Source organism: Haematobia irritans, chromosome 1, assembly GCF_050003625.1.
Source record: "Haematobia irritans isolate KBUSLIRL chromosome 1, ASM5000362v1, whole genome shotgun sequence".
NCBI lineage: Eukaryota > Metazoa > Arthropoda > Insecta > Diptera > Muscidae > Haematobia > Haematobia irritans.
The window spans coordinates 179,075,768-179,095,301 of record NC_134397.1 but is presented as its reverse complement, the minus strand read 5'-3'; the positions used below and the strand labels follow the sequence as shown (position 1 = coordinate 179,095,301).

The 19,534-nt window shown below is 31.0% G+C and overlaps 1 protein-coding gene across 1 annotated transcript; it reads right to left on the bottom strand.

Moving 5' to 3' along the window:
* Positions 1 to 277: 277 nt before the first annotated feature.
* cd (peroxidasin homolog cardinal) lies at positions 278 to 19,267 on the bottom strand. The gene is made up of 5 exons (XM_075292191.1): positions 19,003 to 19,267; positions 7,594 to 9,124; positions 7,148 to 7,527; positions 3,727 to 3,896; positions 278 to 760 (listed from the first exon to the last, which is right to left on the bottom strand). Exons 1-5 carry the CDS (start codon positions 19,143 to 19,145, stop codon positions 465 to 467), a joined length of 2,520 nt encoding a protein of 839 aa, XP_075148306.1. The 5' UTR covers positions 19,146 to 19,267; the 3' UTR covers positions 278 to 464.
* Positions 19,268 to 19,534: the final 267 nt, after the last annotated feature.

The following is a 19,534-nucleotide window of genomic DNA, read 5'->3' as shown; positions in this document are numbered from 1 at the left end:
GTATAAAAAGAACATTTGTTACTTCCGGAAAAACATATTTTTAGAAATAACCTTATGATGTATTAAATACAACAAATTTGACTACATAGAATTCAGTCAAAATTTTAAGAATTTTTTCTAGTTGTATCTTAAAAGATACAGACGCATTTTAGGATTAATTGAAAATATTAACTCAATTATATATTTTAGATAAAAAATTTTCTAAAATAAACCCATATTTTCTTTCATGGTAGGTTTACTTTTTTGCTGTTTATGTAGAATAAAAAAAAATATATGCTCAGAGTTTATATAAAAATTGAAAAAGGCCATTCAACTTTATTTACGTATGTATATATTTTAGTGAAGATGATAATGACATAGTGATGACGAATTTGACTATGTTGATAAAAACCATAAGGTAACGAATATAATCTTATTTAAACATACTAATGATTGCACTGATGATAGCTTTGATGTTTCCCAAATTAAGTCTGCAATTGAACATTATTTAGAGTATGATTTGTTGGAAACGTTTCATTTGATCTCATCATAGAGCGAACATTCGATGACATTGAACTGAAATGGGCGCTATGTAGGCGTGATGGTTGTTCATTTTCATTCCATGGTGAAAAATTGAAATCTTGAAAATCTCTACAAGGAATCAAACTGTTCGTATCATCTTTAGAATGTTCCATTACGTATTTTCGAATTTCTTGTATATCATCGGAATTGCGGCAGATTATTTGTGATAAAGTCGTATTGTAGATTACACGAAGTTGATCTAAAATTAAAGAGGAAAAAATCAATTAGAAATGAAGTAACCTTTTTTTGAAATTATGTTATGGTACACAGAAAATATTTGTTTCCGATTCAATCATGAACTTTATTGATCCAATTAATTTTTTAATTGAAATGCCTTCAATCACGAAATTGATGGTATCAATCACAGTTTTAATTGGGCATAAAAAAATACTTGATTAAAAAATTTATTGATTTCATTAGCAAATTTTAATAAATATTTTAATTGATTCAATTAAAAATTTAATTGATATTGATTGCGAAATTCAATTAATTATTTAATTAAAAACGTAACTATTTTCAATCACTTTATTAACATCCCCATATTTGATTTTCGGTTCCCCCTGGAGGTGCAACTTTTATCCAATCCGATTAAAATTTGGTACGTGAACTTACTAGCATTCGGCCTGGTCGTATTTACTGCAGTATATATTTGTTTTAATTTTTTTTTAAGTTTATTGTTAAAAAGCAAAAAAATATCGGAATAAATATTAAATTTTATGATCAGTTTAGATTTGTTCCAATTGGCTACCTTTGGCACGAGTTAAGGGCTTCAAACCGTGGCTCAATGTGGAATAGTGAAAATCAAATTCAGTAACTGTCCACTTTCGTGAAAGCCAAGCAATTATTTGCCTCTTTCCAGTTTAACATTTTTTATGCATCGGTGGCTAATGCACGCTTTGGAACTTCTACGGCTTAAGTCCAAGCTCACATTCACATTTAAATACTGAAGGGTTCCAACCATAGCTAGTTGTGAATTTCCAGCCAAATTCCATCACGAATAACTTTATTTATGAATACAGCAAATAAATATCGTTTTGTAAGCTTGTAAACAATAAAATGAACTGTCACTGGAATCAATCTGTCAACTGTCCACCGAGCGATTTAGAAATGATTGTAACCTGAAGTTGGTTGCAATACGCATCAGCCACCTTGTGTACTATTATACATTGACTCATTAAACTAAACTTGTACTCAAATCCAAAACTATAATTATATAGTTGGATTTAAAAGTGCTAAACGATAGGAACTTTTAATTAAATCAATCAAAAAACAAGTATGTACGGCCGTAAGTTCGGCCAGGCCGAAGCTTGTGTACCCTCCACCATGGATTGCGTAGAAACTTCTTCTAAACACTGCCATCCACAATCGAATTACTTAAGTTGCGGTAACGCTCACCGATGGCAAGGTATCTTAAAATCTCCTAACACCGACTTCTAAATTGTATATAAGTCCATACGTGGTTATATTAAATCAAAAAAGATCGATCAAATACGTATATAATTCAGTTTGACAAAATTTTCTATAGACATAAAATTTTGACAAAATTTTCTATAGCAATAATATTTTAACAAAATTTTCTATAGAAATAAAATTTTCACAAAATTTTCTACAGAAATAAAATTTTAACAAACTTTTCTATAGAAATAAAATTTTGACTAAATTTTCTGTAGAAATAAAATTTTGACAAGATTTCCTATAGAAATAAAATTTTTAAAAAATTTTCTATAGAAATAAAATTTTGGTAGATTATTTTTGGCTCGAGTGGCAACCATGATTATGAACCGAATAAAATTTTAACAAAATTTTCTATAGAAATAAAATTTTGACAAAATTTTCTGTAGAAATAAAATTTTGACTAAATTTTCTATAGAAATAAAATTTTTATGACCGATATGGACCAATTTTTGTGTGATTGGAGATCGGCTATATATAACTATAGACCCATATGGACCAATTTTGGTATGATTGTTAGCGGCCATATACTAACACCAAGTTCCAAATTTCAACCGGATCAGATGAATTTTGCTCCTCCAAGAGGCTCCGGAGGTCAAATCTGGAGAACGTTTTATATGGGGGCTATATATAATTATGGACCGATGTGGACTAATTTTTGCATGGTTGTTAGAGACCATATACCAACATTATGTACCAAATTTCAGGCGGATCGGATGAAATTTGCTTCTCTTTGAGGCTCCGCCAGCCAAATCTGGGGATCGGTTTATATGGGGGCTATATATAATTATGGACCGATGTAGACCAACTTTTGCACGGTTGTTAGAGACCATATACCAACACCATGTACCAAATTTCAGCCGGATCGGATGAAATTTGCTTCTCTTTGAGGCTCCGCAAGCCAAATCTGGGGATCGGTTTATATGGGGACTATATATAATTATGGACCGATGTGGACCAATTTTTGCATGGTTGTTAGAGACCATATACTAACACCATGTACCAAATTTCAGCCGGATCGGATGAAATTTGCTTCTCTTAGAGGCCTCGCAAACCAAATTTGGGGGTCCGTTTATATGGGGGCTATACGTAAAAGTGGACCGATATGGCCCATTTGCAATACCATCCGACCTACATCAATAACAACTACTTGTGCCAAGTTTCAAGTTGATAGCTCGTTTCGTTCGGAAGTTAGCATAATTTCAACAGACGGACGGACGGACATGCTCAGATCGACTCAGAATCGTCGTGGTGAAGACCTAGATATAAAGTATATATATTATGGGGTCTTAGACCGATATTTCGATGTGTTACAAACGAAATGACAAAGTTAATATAGCCCCATCCTATGGTGGAGGGTATAAAAACAAAAACTAATTGAAAAGATGATAAAGTCCAACTAAATAAAAGATTGTCTCAATTAAAATGTTTATAGATCAATCAGAATCAATCAAATTTTTAATTGAATCAATTAAAAAACTAATTGAAAGTATCAAAAAAATAAATTAGAATTTTATGTTTTTTTTTTATATCTTATTAATTCTGTGATTGATACTATAATTTTCATGACTGAAGCAATTTCAATTAAAGAATTTATTAGATCAATTAATTTTGTGATTAATTTTCTTTGACCTTTGTATCTCTTTTCCCGATTGAGTTCTTTAGTTTTGTTCACTTTATTTATTTATCTCAATATGTCGCAATTTTCCTTACCTTTGGTAAATCGCTGTGGCCCAATTTTACGCTCATACCAAAATGAATCACCACGTTTTAGGCGTAGAAATTGATCAGATACCAAACATGCAAGAAGTGGACCGAAAATCGCCCCCTCCAATGGAGGTTCACTTAAGGCTCCCGTATAAACATCAACATCTTGAGGGGAGCTGTTGGAAAAGTAAATAAACAGTATATAATCTCAGAATAATAAGTCGGCAGATTTAACCCAATAATGGAAAATATTCAAAATACAAAAAAAAACGTTAATCAGAATCATATATTGTTTTTTTGTTTTTTTTTTTGAAAATGTGTAAACGTTTACCTTTATCATTTGCTATAATCACATTTAAAAAAAGTCGAAATTATTTTTGTAATCTTCAATTTCGACTAATCTAATTTTAATATTTTTGACACTCGACTCAAATCGGCTTTCTATATTGGCCACATCGACTAATTGAATTTTAACTAAGAAGTCGGAAATTCGATATTGCAATAAAATTGGATATGAGGTATACATATTTGCAGTGAATATAAATGTATAAAGCTTAACCGCAGCTCAAAAATTCTAAAGAGTAGAAAAGTCAATGTTTCCAATTTTTGAAAAAAAAAGTTTAAAAGTAGACTTTTAAAAAGTTTACATGTCGAAATCCATATAATGATAATTTCTAAAGAAGTAAAATTTTGGCAAAATTTTCTACAGAAATAATATTTTGAGAATTTTTCTATTGAAAAACAAATTTCTATAGAAATACTATTTTTAATAGAAATAAAATTTTGACAAAAATTTCTATAGAAAAAACATTTTCACTAAATTTTGAGAAAATTTCCTATAGAAATAAAATTTGGACAAAACTTCCTAGAGAAATAAAATTTTGACAAAATTTTCTATAGAAAAAAAATTTGGACAAAATTTTCTATACACGCAAAGAAAAAAAAACGTTTGGAAAACGTGTACTGAAGACGTTTTTCTTTTGTTAGAGTTTTTTGAATTGCTTCGAAAATTTTAAACTTTTATCACCAAAAAAATTCGTTTGTTACAAAATTTTTATTTTTTTCAATAAAAAAAGTTATTTTTGAAACAACAACACAGTCCATTTCGTTTATATCAAACACTGTTCTTTTCTGACTTTAGGTCTTTAATAAGATACATTTTACAGTTCAAAATTTAATATACTACAATGTAATGTTGAACATTTTTTCGGAATCTTCCGAACATATCTGGAATATATGTCAAAAAAACAAAAACAAAAAACTTTGGTCGAAGCAGGGATCGAACCCACGACCCTTGGTATGCAAATCGGACGTAGCAACCACTGCTACACGGTGCCAAACTAATTGTTTGTTTCTGTTAAATAAACTTTGTTTATTCGGTTCGTGGGCGCCGCAAGCTATGCTATCTAAATATAACTTATATGGATATTTATCTATTGATGACCATAACAGGCACATAGCTTAGTGGTTATAGTGTTGGCTTACAAAGTGCATGGTCCGCGTTTTGATTCTCCGTCCAGGCGAAAGGTAAAAAAAAAAATTTTAAAATTTATAAAATCGTATAATTTCTTCTATATTGTTGGTATTACAGGAAAAGGTGTTAAGAACTAAAAAACCTCGTGGATGTGAGAAAGATGTGAGGGAAAATGCAATTAGCAAGAAAACAATGTTTTTTTGAGTTTGTCTTTATGAAATTGTTTTTATATCCTGGAAAAGAATAAACGTTTATCACAAAAAGTATATACTTTTCTTCCAAATACACTTCCTTACATCGAAAAGCAAATGAGAAACGAACTTTGTTTGTCTAAAATTTCGTTTGGGAGGAAAGAATTATTTTTTGCGTGTAGAAATAAAATCTTTATAAAATTTTAAAGAAATAAAATTTTGAGAAAAATTTCTATAGAAATAAAATTTGGACAAAATTTTCTACAGAAATTATATTCTACACAAATTTCTATAGAAATAAAATTTTGACAAAATTTTCAATAGAAATAAAATTTTGACAAAATGTTCTATAGAAATAAAATTTTGACAACATTTTCTATAGAAATAAAATTTTGACAAAATTTTCTATAGAAATAAAATTTTGACAAAATTTTCTATAGAAATAAAATTTTGACAAAATTTTCTATAGAAATAAAATTTTGACAAAATTTCCTATAGAAATAAAATTTTTAAAAAATTTCCTATAAAAATAAAATTTTTACAAAATGTTCTATAGAAATAAAATTTTGACAAAACTTTCTATAAAAATAAAACTTTCACAAAATCTTTCTATAGAAATAAATTTTTGAGAAAATTTTCTATAGAAATAAACTTTTGAGAAAATGTTCTATAGAAATACAGTTTTGACAAAATTTTCAATAGAAATAAAATTTTGACAAAATTTTCAATAGAAATAAAATTTTGACAAAATTTTTAATAAAAATAAATATTTGACAAAATTTTCTATAGAAATAAAATTTTGACAAAATTTTCTATAGAAATAAAATTTTGGCAAAATTTTCTAAAGAAATATAATTTTGACAACATTTTCTATAGGAATAAAATGTTGACAAAACTTTCTAAAGAAATAAAAATTTTACTAAATTTTCTATAGAATAAAATTTTGACAAAATTTTCTATAGAAATAAAATTTTGACAAAATTTTCTATAGAAATAAAATTTTGACAAAATTTTCTAAAGAAGTAAAATATTGACAAAATTTTCTATAGAAATAAACTTTTGACAAAATTTTTTATAGAAATAAAATTTTAACAAAAAATTCTATAGAAATAAAATTTTGACAAAATTGTTTATAAATATAATAATTATAGAATAATAAATAAAATGTAATAATTATAGAATAATACATAATAATTTAGTCAGCGGATGTTTTTAAGCTGAAATCAAAGCAACAAATAAGAAATAAAATTTTGACAAAATTTTATTTTTATAGTTTCTATAGAAGTAAAATTTGGACAAAATTTTCTATAGAAATAAAATTTTGACAAAATTTTCTATAGTAATAAAATTTTGACAAAATTTTCTATAGAAATAAAATGTTGAAATGTTTTTTTTATAGAAATAAGATTTTGCAAAATAAGATAATTTTGTTTCGTAAAATTTTCTGAAAATTTTGGTAGATTATTTTTGGTTCGCGTGGCAATTGTGCTTGGAAACGGGCTAGGAAGGAGAGGCTGTCCTGTCTTGTTTTCTCTAATTAGAATGAGAAAAACTAGAAGTGGTAAACTACACAAATGATGGGATGTGATCGGATAACAGATGCCAATAGTATGAAACTAATATGGAAATATCACTCTCCCACAATTCGCTGATTGAATCCAAATATGAGAACGACTTGACCTTCACTAATGTGATCAATTTGCAACGAGTAATCAAATAACGAGCTCTTTTCCAACAATGACGATATTCTTTCAAACCTTACCGATATATTCCCTTAATGGACACCAACGAATCAGCATCCACAACAGCGGCCATTTGTTCCCACGTATCCACTGGAGGTAAATTACAATGTTTACGAAATACCGGATATGAAGGCAAACCATGATCACGACCACGTTGTATATTAAGGGAAACCAAATCTAGACCACAAATGGGTACCGTATCCTCAGAAGTACCTTCAAAAAGTTTTTGCGACATTTCAGTGGAGAAGAAGCGATCAACACGCTGAACGGGAGTATTGCCAGCAACCAGCATGGCTCTATCGATACCGCCTTCATTCCACAATGAAAATGGATTAAAAAGCATTTTGTGAAGTTCCATGGACTCAGGATCACTGTAATTTTTGGTTACATTGAAGAGACCCTAAAAGAGAGAAGGTATTAAAAACCAGTAGCCAGTAGCTCTGCAAAATATCCCACTAAAACTTACCGGCAATAGAGTATGGGCAAAACGGAATGCTGCAGCGGCAAAACTATTGGCTATGGAGGGATTTACATTCCTATCATAGGTATCGGGGGCATTCAAATCATCACATTGAGGTGTTAGACCTTTTTTCTCTGCCAAATCCCTACCCAATAATATGGGTAAAAATTCATTATAGGTTATATGAGCCATTTGGGCACCCAATATCCGACGACTTTCTTGGAATACTGTCTCATCATCCCAATCGGGATTCTCCATTTGAAGACCTCTTGCCAAATAGTTATGATGGCGGGCCCACAGCAAATGCATAGAGGTTAAGAGAAGATTTTCATTAGCTCTGTCATCTCCCGATTCGAAACAATATTTTCCCTGACGTACTTGACGAGCCCTATTACAGCCATCATCCAAGTTCGTGGATATCGGTAAGAGCTCTCTACCATTCCCAGTTATATACATACGCAAGGTGCCATTCGCTTGCGATCTTAGTTTGGTTTGCCTTAAATTGGAGTTGCCATACACGACGGAGCCATCAATAAATGATGTAGCCTGATTCAATTGTTGTCGTGGACCAAAATGTCCGGTGGGAGCGGGAGCTGATCTCACGAAATTCATACAAGTTAGATTGTATTTCGAGTAGTATTCATCATCTGGTAAAACTGGAACGGGAAAACATTCCGGATGTATGGTATTATTAAAAGTTGTTGTACAACAATTGATCGATTCACCCTCCTGGGAAGAGGTCAGAGATGTTGCTGTCATATCATGATCCACAAATTGACCAAATACAGCCAACATAACAGTAAAATTCGAGTCTGTCTCATAGGAAGAACGATAAATTTTCATCGATACTTCCCGAGCAGGAGGTAGTCGTGTTGTGCCATTACTTAATTGACCCCTAGGCATACCAATGCCATCTTCATAATCGGGATTAACCATACGCCTATAAGGTATCAATGAGGCTCCATAATGCCGAGGATGATTTTTATTATTGCATATACCATTGGGTCGACGATATCTGGCATTAAAATCACATCTTATATCTGAGGTGGGATCGGGTAATACAATTTTGGGACCATGTCCAATATTTGACCTTCCTCTCTCCTTGGTATAGTTATATTTCTGGGCTATATGCTGTGTGGCAGAATTCTCTACAAAACCTCTTCGCGCCAGTTTTCGTGATTGTGGATTTGTACTTAAGGAACGATAATGACGAAATGCTGGTGAATTGACGGGAGTCATTTCAAGGCTTTCTTCCAATAGTTCACGATCTCCTAAAGCCTTGATACCTTCACCAATGGCCCAATCACTTTCCGAACGATTTAAGTGTAATTTACGTAATGCCCATGAACTTTCCGGTTCGTCAGGTATTGGTTCAGTTACAGATTCCAAACGTTCCCGTATTGTAGTGTCATTGAGCACTACCTTTGGCATGGACGATGTCGTCTCGTTAGTGGCATTGGTTGTCAGTAATATATACGGCTTGTGGTATTCATTATTGATTGCAAGAACAATTATAAGCGCCGCAATGATAATGGATCTGGAAAGGAAATTAAAAAAAGTGGCTGATTAATGAGCACCAGTCGATATGAAATGGACTATCCCCAATATCATCAAAATATGTGTCAATGGGATTAGCTCAATTCAATTTAACTCAAAGATTCATCCTCCTGTATGGTAGTTGATAATATCTACCATCATTTATCCGGTCAGTGGCAGTATCCATCGGTCCTACAGGGTGACTAATATGTATTGTAACCAACTTCAGTTTGCTATCATTTCTAAACTGCTTGTCTGACTGCTAACAGATTTATTCCAGTGTTATTTCATTTTATTGTTTACAAGCTTACAAAAGCATTTTGATCTATTTTATGCGCTTTACATTTTAAGTTAAGTCCGAAGGCATAATCGATACTGCTGCATGTTTATAGGATCGATAACACATTTACCGATTATTTAGTCATCGCCGACAAGTCGTATCGATCCGACACACTGTAAGATTCTTTACAAACACCGAAACACTGTAAGATTCTTTACAAACACCGACATTTCGTCCGGAATAACTGATAGTCTGTAAAGCGCATTACTCAGAAATACAGTTATTCATGATAGAATTTAAGGGTGATAGTGTGAATCAGGTCTGCCAATTTTGCCGATTTATCGTCATTTTGACGATTTTTTACTAAAAAAATAGCAAATGCCGATTTTCCGATTTTTGCCCCAAAAATGACGATATTAGCTCCGTTCCACGTTTAGATCCAGCAAAAGAGAGAATGCATTAGACAGTTATCCAATAGAGAAACAGCAAGTTTTTGCTAGAGATTTCATACATGTAGAAGCTATACCTCATTTTATATCTACCGTATTAGTATCACGGTTGCCACTCGTGCCAAAAATAATCCCTCAAAATTTATAGAAAATTTTTCCAGAAACCTACCAAATTAAAAAAAAAATATTTTAAAGTTGTTTTTGTGGTTAGTATATACAAAAATATTGTTTTATTCGAAAGAACTGTTTTATATTAAATTTATAGAAATTTTTGTTAAAATTTTATTTCTACAGAAAAAGTTGTGAAAATTTTATATCTATAGAGAATTTTATAAAAATTTTATTTCTATACAAAATTTTGTCGAAATTTTATTTCTATAAAAAATTTTGTCAAAATTTTATTTCTACAGAAAATTTTGTCAAAATTTTATTTCTTTAAAAAATTTGTCAACATTTTATTTCTGTAGAAAATTATGTTAAAATTTTATTTCGGTAGAAAATTGTACCTCTTAATTGGAGAGTCAATCAATAAGAGTTAAAATGGTAAAATGTTTGAAAATCGAGCAACACATACGTAAATATTAAAGATCTTTATTTTTATTTTTAAATAAAAACCTTACTGAATTAGTAACTACATATTAAAAAATACATCTTTATTATTTTTTGAATTACATAGCATAGCATTGCATAAAAATATTTTTTGTTTATGTTACTTTTATACAAATCTGAATTCATTATTCTTTGAAATGCATAATTATGGGTGTAAATTTTCTGTTCATTAATGAAATAAATTCTATTGATTTTAACCAAAAAATTAGTTTGGTTTTAATATTATTTACATTGCAGATTTTTTGACGATTTTTAAAATGGAAGTGAAGATTATGACGATTTCTTCGGAAAAAAGTGACGATTTTTCTTGAAATTTTATTGGCAGCCCTGGTGTGAATGCTTTATATTTGGATGGAAAACCACAAGTGGCGACACCCAAAGAAATTTATTAGTAGGGACAACAGAAAAGTCTGTTAAAACCAGGGCTGTGGAGTCGAGCCAATTTTGCTCGACTCCGACTCCAGCATTTTTCATCAGCTCGACTCCGACTATGGAGTCGACTCCGGGTAATATAACTAAATCTCATTTTAATACCACTAATTTGTAGTTCTATTGTGGGGGTACCATAAGTGGACGATATAAAGTATCGTGTTTATTTATGTGTGCCAAAAAAGATCTTAATTTCACATTAGATGCCAATTGAATTCTATATTTCAAATTTATGGCAATGTTTAAAAAATAAAATAATGATATAAATACCCATCATAATATGAGAATATACCAACAGTATATGTATTTGTGGACCAAAATTATTGATACTATTTCAAATCCTTTAAATTTGTTGCGAGCTATATAAAGGTTTATATTTCCATATGCATGAATTTGAATCTGAAGACAAAATTGTATATACTTCTACAAAATCTATGTACTTAAAATTTAAATCTAACGTTATGGGACGTAACACAATTTTAACGAAAAATAAAAATGCAAGGAAAGTCTAAAGTCGGCCGGGCCGATTATAATATACTCTGCACAACCTTGTATTTAGATCTACATTTTGATAAAATCTCAAATCAGACTTCTACAAAACTCGGGCAATATTTGGGAAATATTTATAATTGTTTAGACAATTTCGCAAAAATGCATTTATGATTCATTCATTGAAAAATTTGAAAATTTGAGTCATTTCTACAAGCTTTCGACTTAGCAGCAATTTTTCCAAAATTGTATGCTCACTGAATACAATTTTGGAAAAATTTTTGTCTAGTAAATAAAATTTTGCAAAATTTTATATAGAAATAAAATTTTGGAAAATTTTCTACAGTAACAAAATTTTGACTAAATTTTCTATAGAAATAAAATTTTGGCAACATTTTTTATAGAAATCAAATTTTGACCAAATATATAGAAATACAATTTTGAATAAAATTTTTGTAGAAATAGAATTTGGCAAAATTTTTTATAGAAAACAAGTTTGAAAAAATTATCAATAGAAATACAATTTAAAAAAAAATTGTGTAGCAAACAAAATTTTGCAAAATTTTCTATAGAAATAAAATTTTGCAAAATATTCTATATAAACAACATTTTGACTAAATTTTCTATAGAAGTAAAATTTTGACTAAATTTTATATAGAAAAAAATATTATATAGAAAAAAATATTATATTAATAAAATTTTGAATACATTTTTATAGCAGTGAGTATCAGTGAGCATCAGTAAGAAAAAAAATTGAGAAAATTTCCTATAGAAATAAAATTTGACAATTTTTTCTTATAGAAATAAAATTTTGAAAAAATTATCAATAAAAATACAATTTTAGAAAAATTTTTGTGTAGTAAATAAAATTCTGCAAAATATTCTACAGAAACAAAATTTTGACTAAATTTTCTATAGAAATAAAATTTTGACAAAATTTCCTATAGAAATAAAATGTTGACCAAATTTTCTGTAGAAATAAAATTTTGACCAAATTTTCTAATAAAAAAATCTATTACTATAAAATTTTGGCAAAATTTTCTATAGAAATACAATTTTGACTTAAATTTTTATAGAAATAAAATTATCAATAGAAATAAAATTTAAAAAAAAAAATTGTGTAACAAACAAAATTTTGCAAAATTTTCTATAGAAATAAAATTTTGCAAAATATTCTATAGAAACTAAATTTTGACTCAATTTTCTATAGAAATAAAATTTTGACTAAATTTTCTATAGAAATAAAATTTTGACTAAATTTTCTATAGAAAACAAGTAAGGAAAGTCTAAAGTCGGGCGGGGCCGACTATATTATACCCTGCACCACTTTGTAGATCTAAATTTTCGATACCATATCACATCCGTCAAATGTGTTGGGGGCTATATATAAAGGTTTGTCCCAAATACATACATTTAACAAGTAAGGAAAGTCTAAAATTTTAAGGAAACTTCGCAATAGTTTATTTATGATTTATCGCTCGATATATATGTATTAGAAGTTTAGGAAAATTAGAGTCATTTTTACAACTTTTCGACTAAGCAGTGGCGATTTAACAAGGAAAATGTTAGTATTTTGACCATTTTTGTCGAAATCAGAAAAACATATATATGGAAGCTATATCTAAATCTGAACCGATGTCAACCAATTTTGGCACGCATAGCTACAATGCTAATTCTACTCCCTGTGCAAAATTTCAACTAAATCGGAGTTAAAAATTGGCCTCTGTGGTCATATGAGTGTAAATCGGGCGAAAGCTATATATGGGAGCTATATATAAATCTGAACAGATTTCAACCAAATTTGGCTCGCATAGCAACAATACTAATTCTACTGCCTGTGCAAAATTTCAACTAAATCGGAGTTAAAAATTGGCCTCTGTGGTCATATGAGTGTAAATCGGGCGAAAGCTATATATGGGAGATATATCTAAATCTGAACCGATTTCAACCAAATTTGGCACACATAGCTACAATGCTAATTCTACTCCCTGTGCAAAATTTCAACTAAATCGGAGTGAAAAATTGGCCTCTGTGGTCATATGAGTGTAAATCGGCCGAAAGCTATATATTGGAGCTATATCTAAATCTGAACCGATTTCAACCAAATTTGGCACGCATAGCTACAATGCTAATTCTACTCCCTGTGCAAAATTTCAACTAAATCGGAGCAAAAAATTGGCCTCTGTATTCCTATGAGTGTAAATCGGGCGAAAGCTATATATGGGAGCTATATCTAAATCTAAACCGATTTCAACCAAATTTGGCACGCATAGCTATAATGCTAATTCTACTCCCTGTGCAAATTTTCAACCAAAGTGGGGTAAAACTCTGGCTTCTGGGACCGTATTAGTCCATATCGGGCGAAAGATATATATGGGAGCTATATCTAAATCTGAACCGATTTCAATAAAATTTGGCACACTTGACTATAGTACTAATTGTTCTTCTTGTGCAAAATTTTAAGCAAATAAGGGTAAAACTCTGGCTTCTGGGGCCATATAAGTCCATATCGGTCGAAATATATATATGGGAGCTATATCTAAATCTGAACCGATTTCTTCCAAAATCAATAGGGATCTATTCTGAGCCAAAACACATACTTGTACCAAATTTGAAGTCGATTGGACTAAAACTGCGACCTAGACTTTGATTACATAAATGTGTTCACGGACAGACGGACAGACGGACATCGCTATATCGACTCAAGAGCCCACCCTGAGCATTTTTGCCAAAGACACCATGTATCTATCTCGTCTCCTTCTGGGTGTTGCAAACATATGCGCTAACTTATAATACCCTGTTCCACAGTGTGGAGCAGGGTATAAAAATATTTCTATAGTAATAAAATTTTGAATAAAATTTTTATAGAATTAAAATTTTGACAAAATTTGCTATAGAAATAAAATTTTGACAAAACTTTTTATAGAAATAACATTTTGACAAAATTTTCTATAAAAACAACTTTGAAAATTTTTTCTGCCAATATTCCACATATGTATATTGCCTTAAAATAAAATAAAAATAATATCGATTGTTCGAAACATTTCAAATAAATTGATATGGGCATTAAAATGGATCGATCCAGCCCATCTGCTAGTCAAACATTCTAGGAAACATAAAAAGATAGCCGTAATTGGAAGTTGATTTTCATTTACAATCATGCTGTACATTGATCGAATGAATAACGCAATGGAAACTAATTTGCGTAAAAACTTGCTTAGTTACAAATATGTGAAGTGTTTTAAAAAATTTGGTTTAGCCGGAGTCGGAGTCGAGCAAAATTTTTACGACTCCGACTCCGACTCCAGCAAAATCTTCAGACTCCGACTCCAAGACTCCGACTCCGACTCCGACTCCACAGCCCTGGTTAAAACAGCAGAAAGTCTGCTGAAAAAGGGACAGCAGTCATTGTTTTGGCTAAAACAAATAAAAATGTCACCTTAGGAGCAATCCTAACATAATTAACACAATATTTTATGCATATCTATAGTATTTGACCAAAAATCTGAATATTTATCGAACTGAGGCATAACAGCAAACAAAATGTTTGCTGATCGTATTTAGGAGGATATTACAGTGCAAAAATATACCAAAAACTACTCATGGTTCTTAAATATGCTTTGGGGAAAAATGTTTAACCTAAAAATTTTATAAATTGTTGTTCATTAGGCCCTGAAGTACAAAAATATAACAGCAGACATCGACTGCTGTTTTTAGCAGACTTTTTTCTATGAGTGTACTGTTAGATCCCTCAAGCATTTAAATGTGAATAAATCTTTTGTTTCTCGTACCATTGCGGTTGCGGTGGTACAGCCAGTGCCAAATCGCCAAAAATTTGACAATTAATTGGTAACAACATCAGAAATGAGATGTACAAAAAAAAGTTTGACTAAAAAGAGTTAAGGAATTGCTTCGCTTACACGAAAGTGGCCAGTTACAGAATTTGATTTTCCCCAATGAGAAGCCATTTCAATTTGAGGAGTTTGTGATTGACAAAATTATCGGGTTTACATTCCAAAGAGGCCAGCTGAAAATTTGCACCTTCCATAGGTCACCAGAACTTATGTATCGGCGATAATAAAGGTGCGAACCGCCGTAAAGGCCTTCAAGTTCGTATTAATCGATCGTAGGCTCAAAATAAATACCGAATATTGTCCTAAAGACATTACTGAAAACCTCGGCAGACAAATATTTCGGCCGCAGACCATTGACATTCAAACTGGAATCAAACTGTTTGGTCGAAACTGGGTTCAACCCCAGTTTCGACCAAACACAAAAAAGTTTTTCAGCGGTGGATTATCCCAACTCAGTAATGCTGGTGACATTTATGAGTGTTTCTACACACAAAAAAAAATTTTCTGATTCAATCACGAAATTAATTGATCCAATTAATTTTTAATTGAAATGTCTTCAATCACAGATAGTATAAATTAAAAAATTAATTGAAGGGCAATTAAAAATTTAATTGATCCAATTAAAAAATTAATTGATACTATTATTTTTGTGATTGATTTTTGTTTCAATTAAAAAATTAGTTGAATCAATTAAATTTTTAATTGAATATTTTTTAAAACTCAATTAAAATTTTAATTGGACAAATTTTCGTGAAATTTTTTTGTGTGTAAGCTTCACTAAGTGGTTTCACTGCAATGTGGAACGCCATTCGGACTCGGCTATAAAAAGGAGGTCCCTTGTCATTGAGCTTAACATAGAATCGCGCAGCACTCAGTGATATGAGAGAATTTTACCACTGTAGTATCAAAACGGATTGAATAGTCTAAGTGAGCCTGAAACGTCGGGCTGTCACCTAACCTAACCTATACCTCTAAATTTTAAGTCTAGAGATTTTTTCCAAATCGATTCAGATTAAAACATATGTACAGTGGACGTCCAATAGCACTAGGTCACAAATAACAAAATTTTCTGTTATTTGTTTCTAGCATGCTTTTTCCCATATATATATTAGAAGTTTAGGAAAATTAGAGTCATTTTTACAACTTTTCGACTCAGCAGTGGCGATTTTACAAGGAAAATGTTGGTATTTTGACCATTTTTGTCGAAATCAGAAAAACATATATATGGGTGTTATATCTAAATCCCATATATATCTACATCCTAATATTTGGCCCATATTTGGCACGGATAGCTACAATGCTAATTCTACTCCCTGTGCAAAATTTCAATCAAATTGGGCCAAAACTCTGGCTATTAGAACCATATTAGTCCATATCGGGCGAATGATATATATGGGAGCTATATCTAAATCTGAACCGATTTCAATCAAATTTGGCACATTTAACTGCACTACTAATTGTACTCCTAGTGCAAAATTTCAAACAAATTGGGCCAAAACTCTGGCTGCTGGGTCCATATTAGTGCATATCGGACGAAAGATATATATGGGAGCTATATCTAAATCTAAACCGATTTCTTCCAAGATCAATAGGGTTCTATTCTGACCCAAATTAGGAACATGTGCCAAATTTGAAGGCGATTGGACTTAAATTGCGACAGACTTTGATCACAAAAATGTGTTCACAGACGGACGGATGGACATACGGACATGGTTATATCGACTCAGGGACCCACCCTGAGCATTATTGCCAAAGACACCATGTGTCTATCTCGTCTCCTTCTGGGTGTTACAAACATATGCACTAACTTATAATACCCTGTTCCACAGTGTGGCGCAGGGTATAAAAAGGATTGACAAATATTTCTGGAGTTAGAGTTTTGATGGCTAGAAATTCATGTTTTTTATGAGGATCTGCAGATTTAAGGTTGAATTACACACCATGGGTCAATTCGTGCGTTGATGGAAGGGTTGATTTTTTCTGTTTGCGGCAGACTATTCGAGCTTTTGATATCAAAGAGAAATTTCAACTCTTCAATCATCGGACGCATTTAACGCATTGAACGCATGGTATGTAATTTTACCTTTAAATATTGACGATTCAAATGAAGAAATTGAACAGGCTAGTGAAAGTGATGATGACCAAACTTTAGTTCCTTTTGTTTTGCCAACATTTAACGAGTGATTTTAGTAGATACAGTGACACACAAAAGTATTGAGACACCAAACAATTTTATTTAAAAACCACATGTTAAAAGTAATATGAAACTATTTTAATTTCAAAAATATTTTGATTTGAATTGTAACTGCATTAAGCATCTAGATAATTTTTATTCAAGAAAAATTTTTGTTCTTTAAATATTTAAATTATAAAAAAATTAAAAAAGGCACATTTTTTGAGGAACAAAAGTATTGGCACATGTAGTTCTAAATTAGTTTTTTTGGTACATTTACTAGTGTGGTTTATGGTCCTGTGCCAATACTAATGTGTGGCACTGTATGTTTTGGTGTAAAAACTTGTGTATGTACAAATTATTCTCAAACACTTATTGATTTGAACCAATTTTTTTCAATGTAAATTCAATTTACATTATTTTTTACGTATTCTTTCATTTGTTTGAAATAAACGTTATCCTGCATTGAAAATTTACTCCATTTATACGAACTCTCCAACATTCCGAATTCGTACTATATGGGAATATAAGCCAACGCCAACACATTTGAAGGATTTGGTACGGAAGATATTGATTTGAAAAGTGGTTCGGGGTATTATATTTATCCCCGCCAACTTTAGATTTTCCTTTGTAATCATGTTCCTTTGAACTATTTTTTTTCAAATCGTATGAAATTTAATCTTGTTGTATTTACTTATTTCGTATAACCTATGTTTTAATATCCCAGCAAAAAATACTTCAGCAGTAAGAGTTTAGTTGCGCTTTTTGGTGTGCAATAAAGTAGGCAGTGCATCCGCACTGCATGAATCGGTGGCAATAACGTAAATGAGTAACCAAACTAGTTTATGATCATTCGTTTACGTTATTGCAACCAATTCATGCAGTATGGATGCATGGAAGGTAGTGCTGTTTTTCTTCACGCTAACAATGCTATACTCAAGACTATATACCACTTCTGAGCAATATTTGTATTAAAATGAGCAATTATTTCAGCGCTATGTAGAAGCTGCTCTAAATCGGGACATCGCCCACAAAAATCAGCGCTGATTCGGTTGTTTTGTAAGCAGTTGGTACTGCCTCTCTCCCTTACAATCCTGCTGAAATAGTGCTCCATTTTTTGCTGGGATACTTTTCACTAGTGATAATTATTAGCCAAATCGGTTCATATTTAGATATAACTCGCATACATGCTAGGTTGCATGCATCAATTTGCCCCTAAGAATATAACATTTTAACTACATGAATAAAAATTAATAAGTTGTTTGCATCAGGAACAATGAATTTCGATGGAATTTCAGATAAAAACTTATTTCTATTATTGGAAACTTTTATTATGTTCCCTAAAGTTAATTTTACACAGGCAGTAAAAAGAGGCTACCATGGCCCAAATTGCGAAAACCACAATTTTAACAATTTCCGATATTTAATATTCATATAAAATCATCTTTCATTCTCAGAATTCTCTAGAAATTTTAACCACAAATCATCTTGTATCTGATGCGATTTAAAATATCTTTTCAGCACTTGTAGGTATTCTTCACTTTAATAGATTTCTTTTTTTTTTTTTCATTAGTATCAATTATGAATAGCACTCACAAAAATGTTAAACCTAAACACCATTGAAATTGATGCATTTTTTGTCGCCTTGATCTAGGTGAAACACCACCAGGAAACACATAAACCGGACCGGGTGGCGCAGGTGGAATTCCTGAAGTCAAAGGAGTACTCTCATCGGCCATTTTTCTCTAAATTCAATTGGATTCACCAACTTTAAAACACAATAACCCCGATTATGAATGCCACAAAACTTTTCGATTGGACATGTGTAGTGATGGATAGTTGTATAGTAACTAAACTCTTTAAAAGTTATCAAGTAGGCGACAACGACATGCCCAACAAGTCAATAGAAGTGATTGACTTCAAAAAAATGGCATTGCTAAGGTTTCCTTCATAAAAAAGCAACTACAACACAAATAAAACCAGTGGCAAAAACATGAAATCTTTTCATAATATTGAATACCCGCATAAGATGGAAAACATAGCCAAAGGAAAATTTACTATAACATTATTATTTTAAAATATACACAATAAACATCGATTGATTTCGAAGAATAATACACTTCTTTAT

Bases quoted from the DNA above. Each gene is read 5' to 3' on its own strand.
- cd (XM_075292191.1), bottom strand. From the start codon at position 19,145: ATGGCCGATGAGAGTACTCCTTTGACTTCAGGAATTCCACCTGCGCCA. The intron at 7,528-7,593 runs GTAAGTTTTAGT...TCTCTCTTTTAG, and splicing joins TTGCCCATACTCTATTGCCG to GGTCTCTTCAATGTAACCAA. The intron at 761-3,726 runs GTAAGGAAAATT...CTTTAATTTTAG, and splicing joins GCCACAGCGATTTACCAAAG to ATCAACTTCGTGTAATCTAC.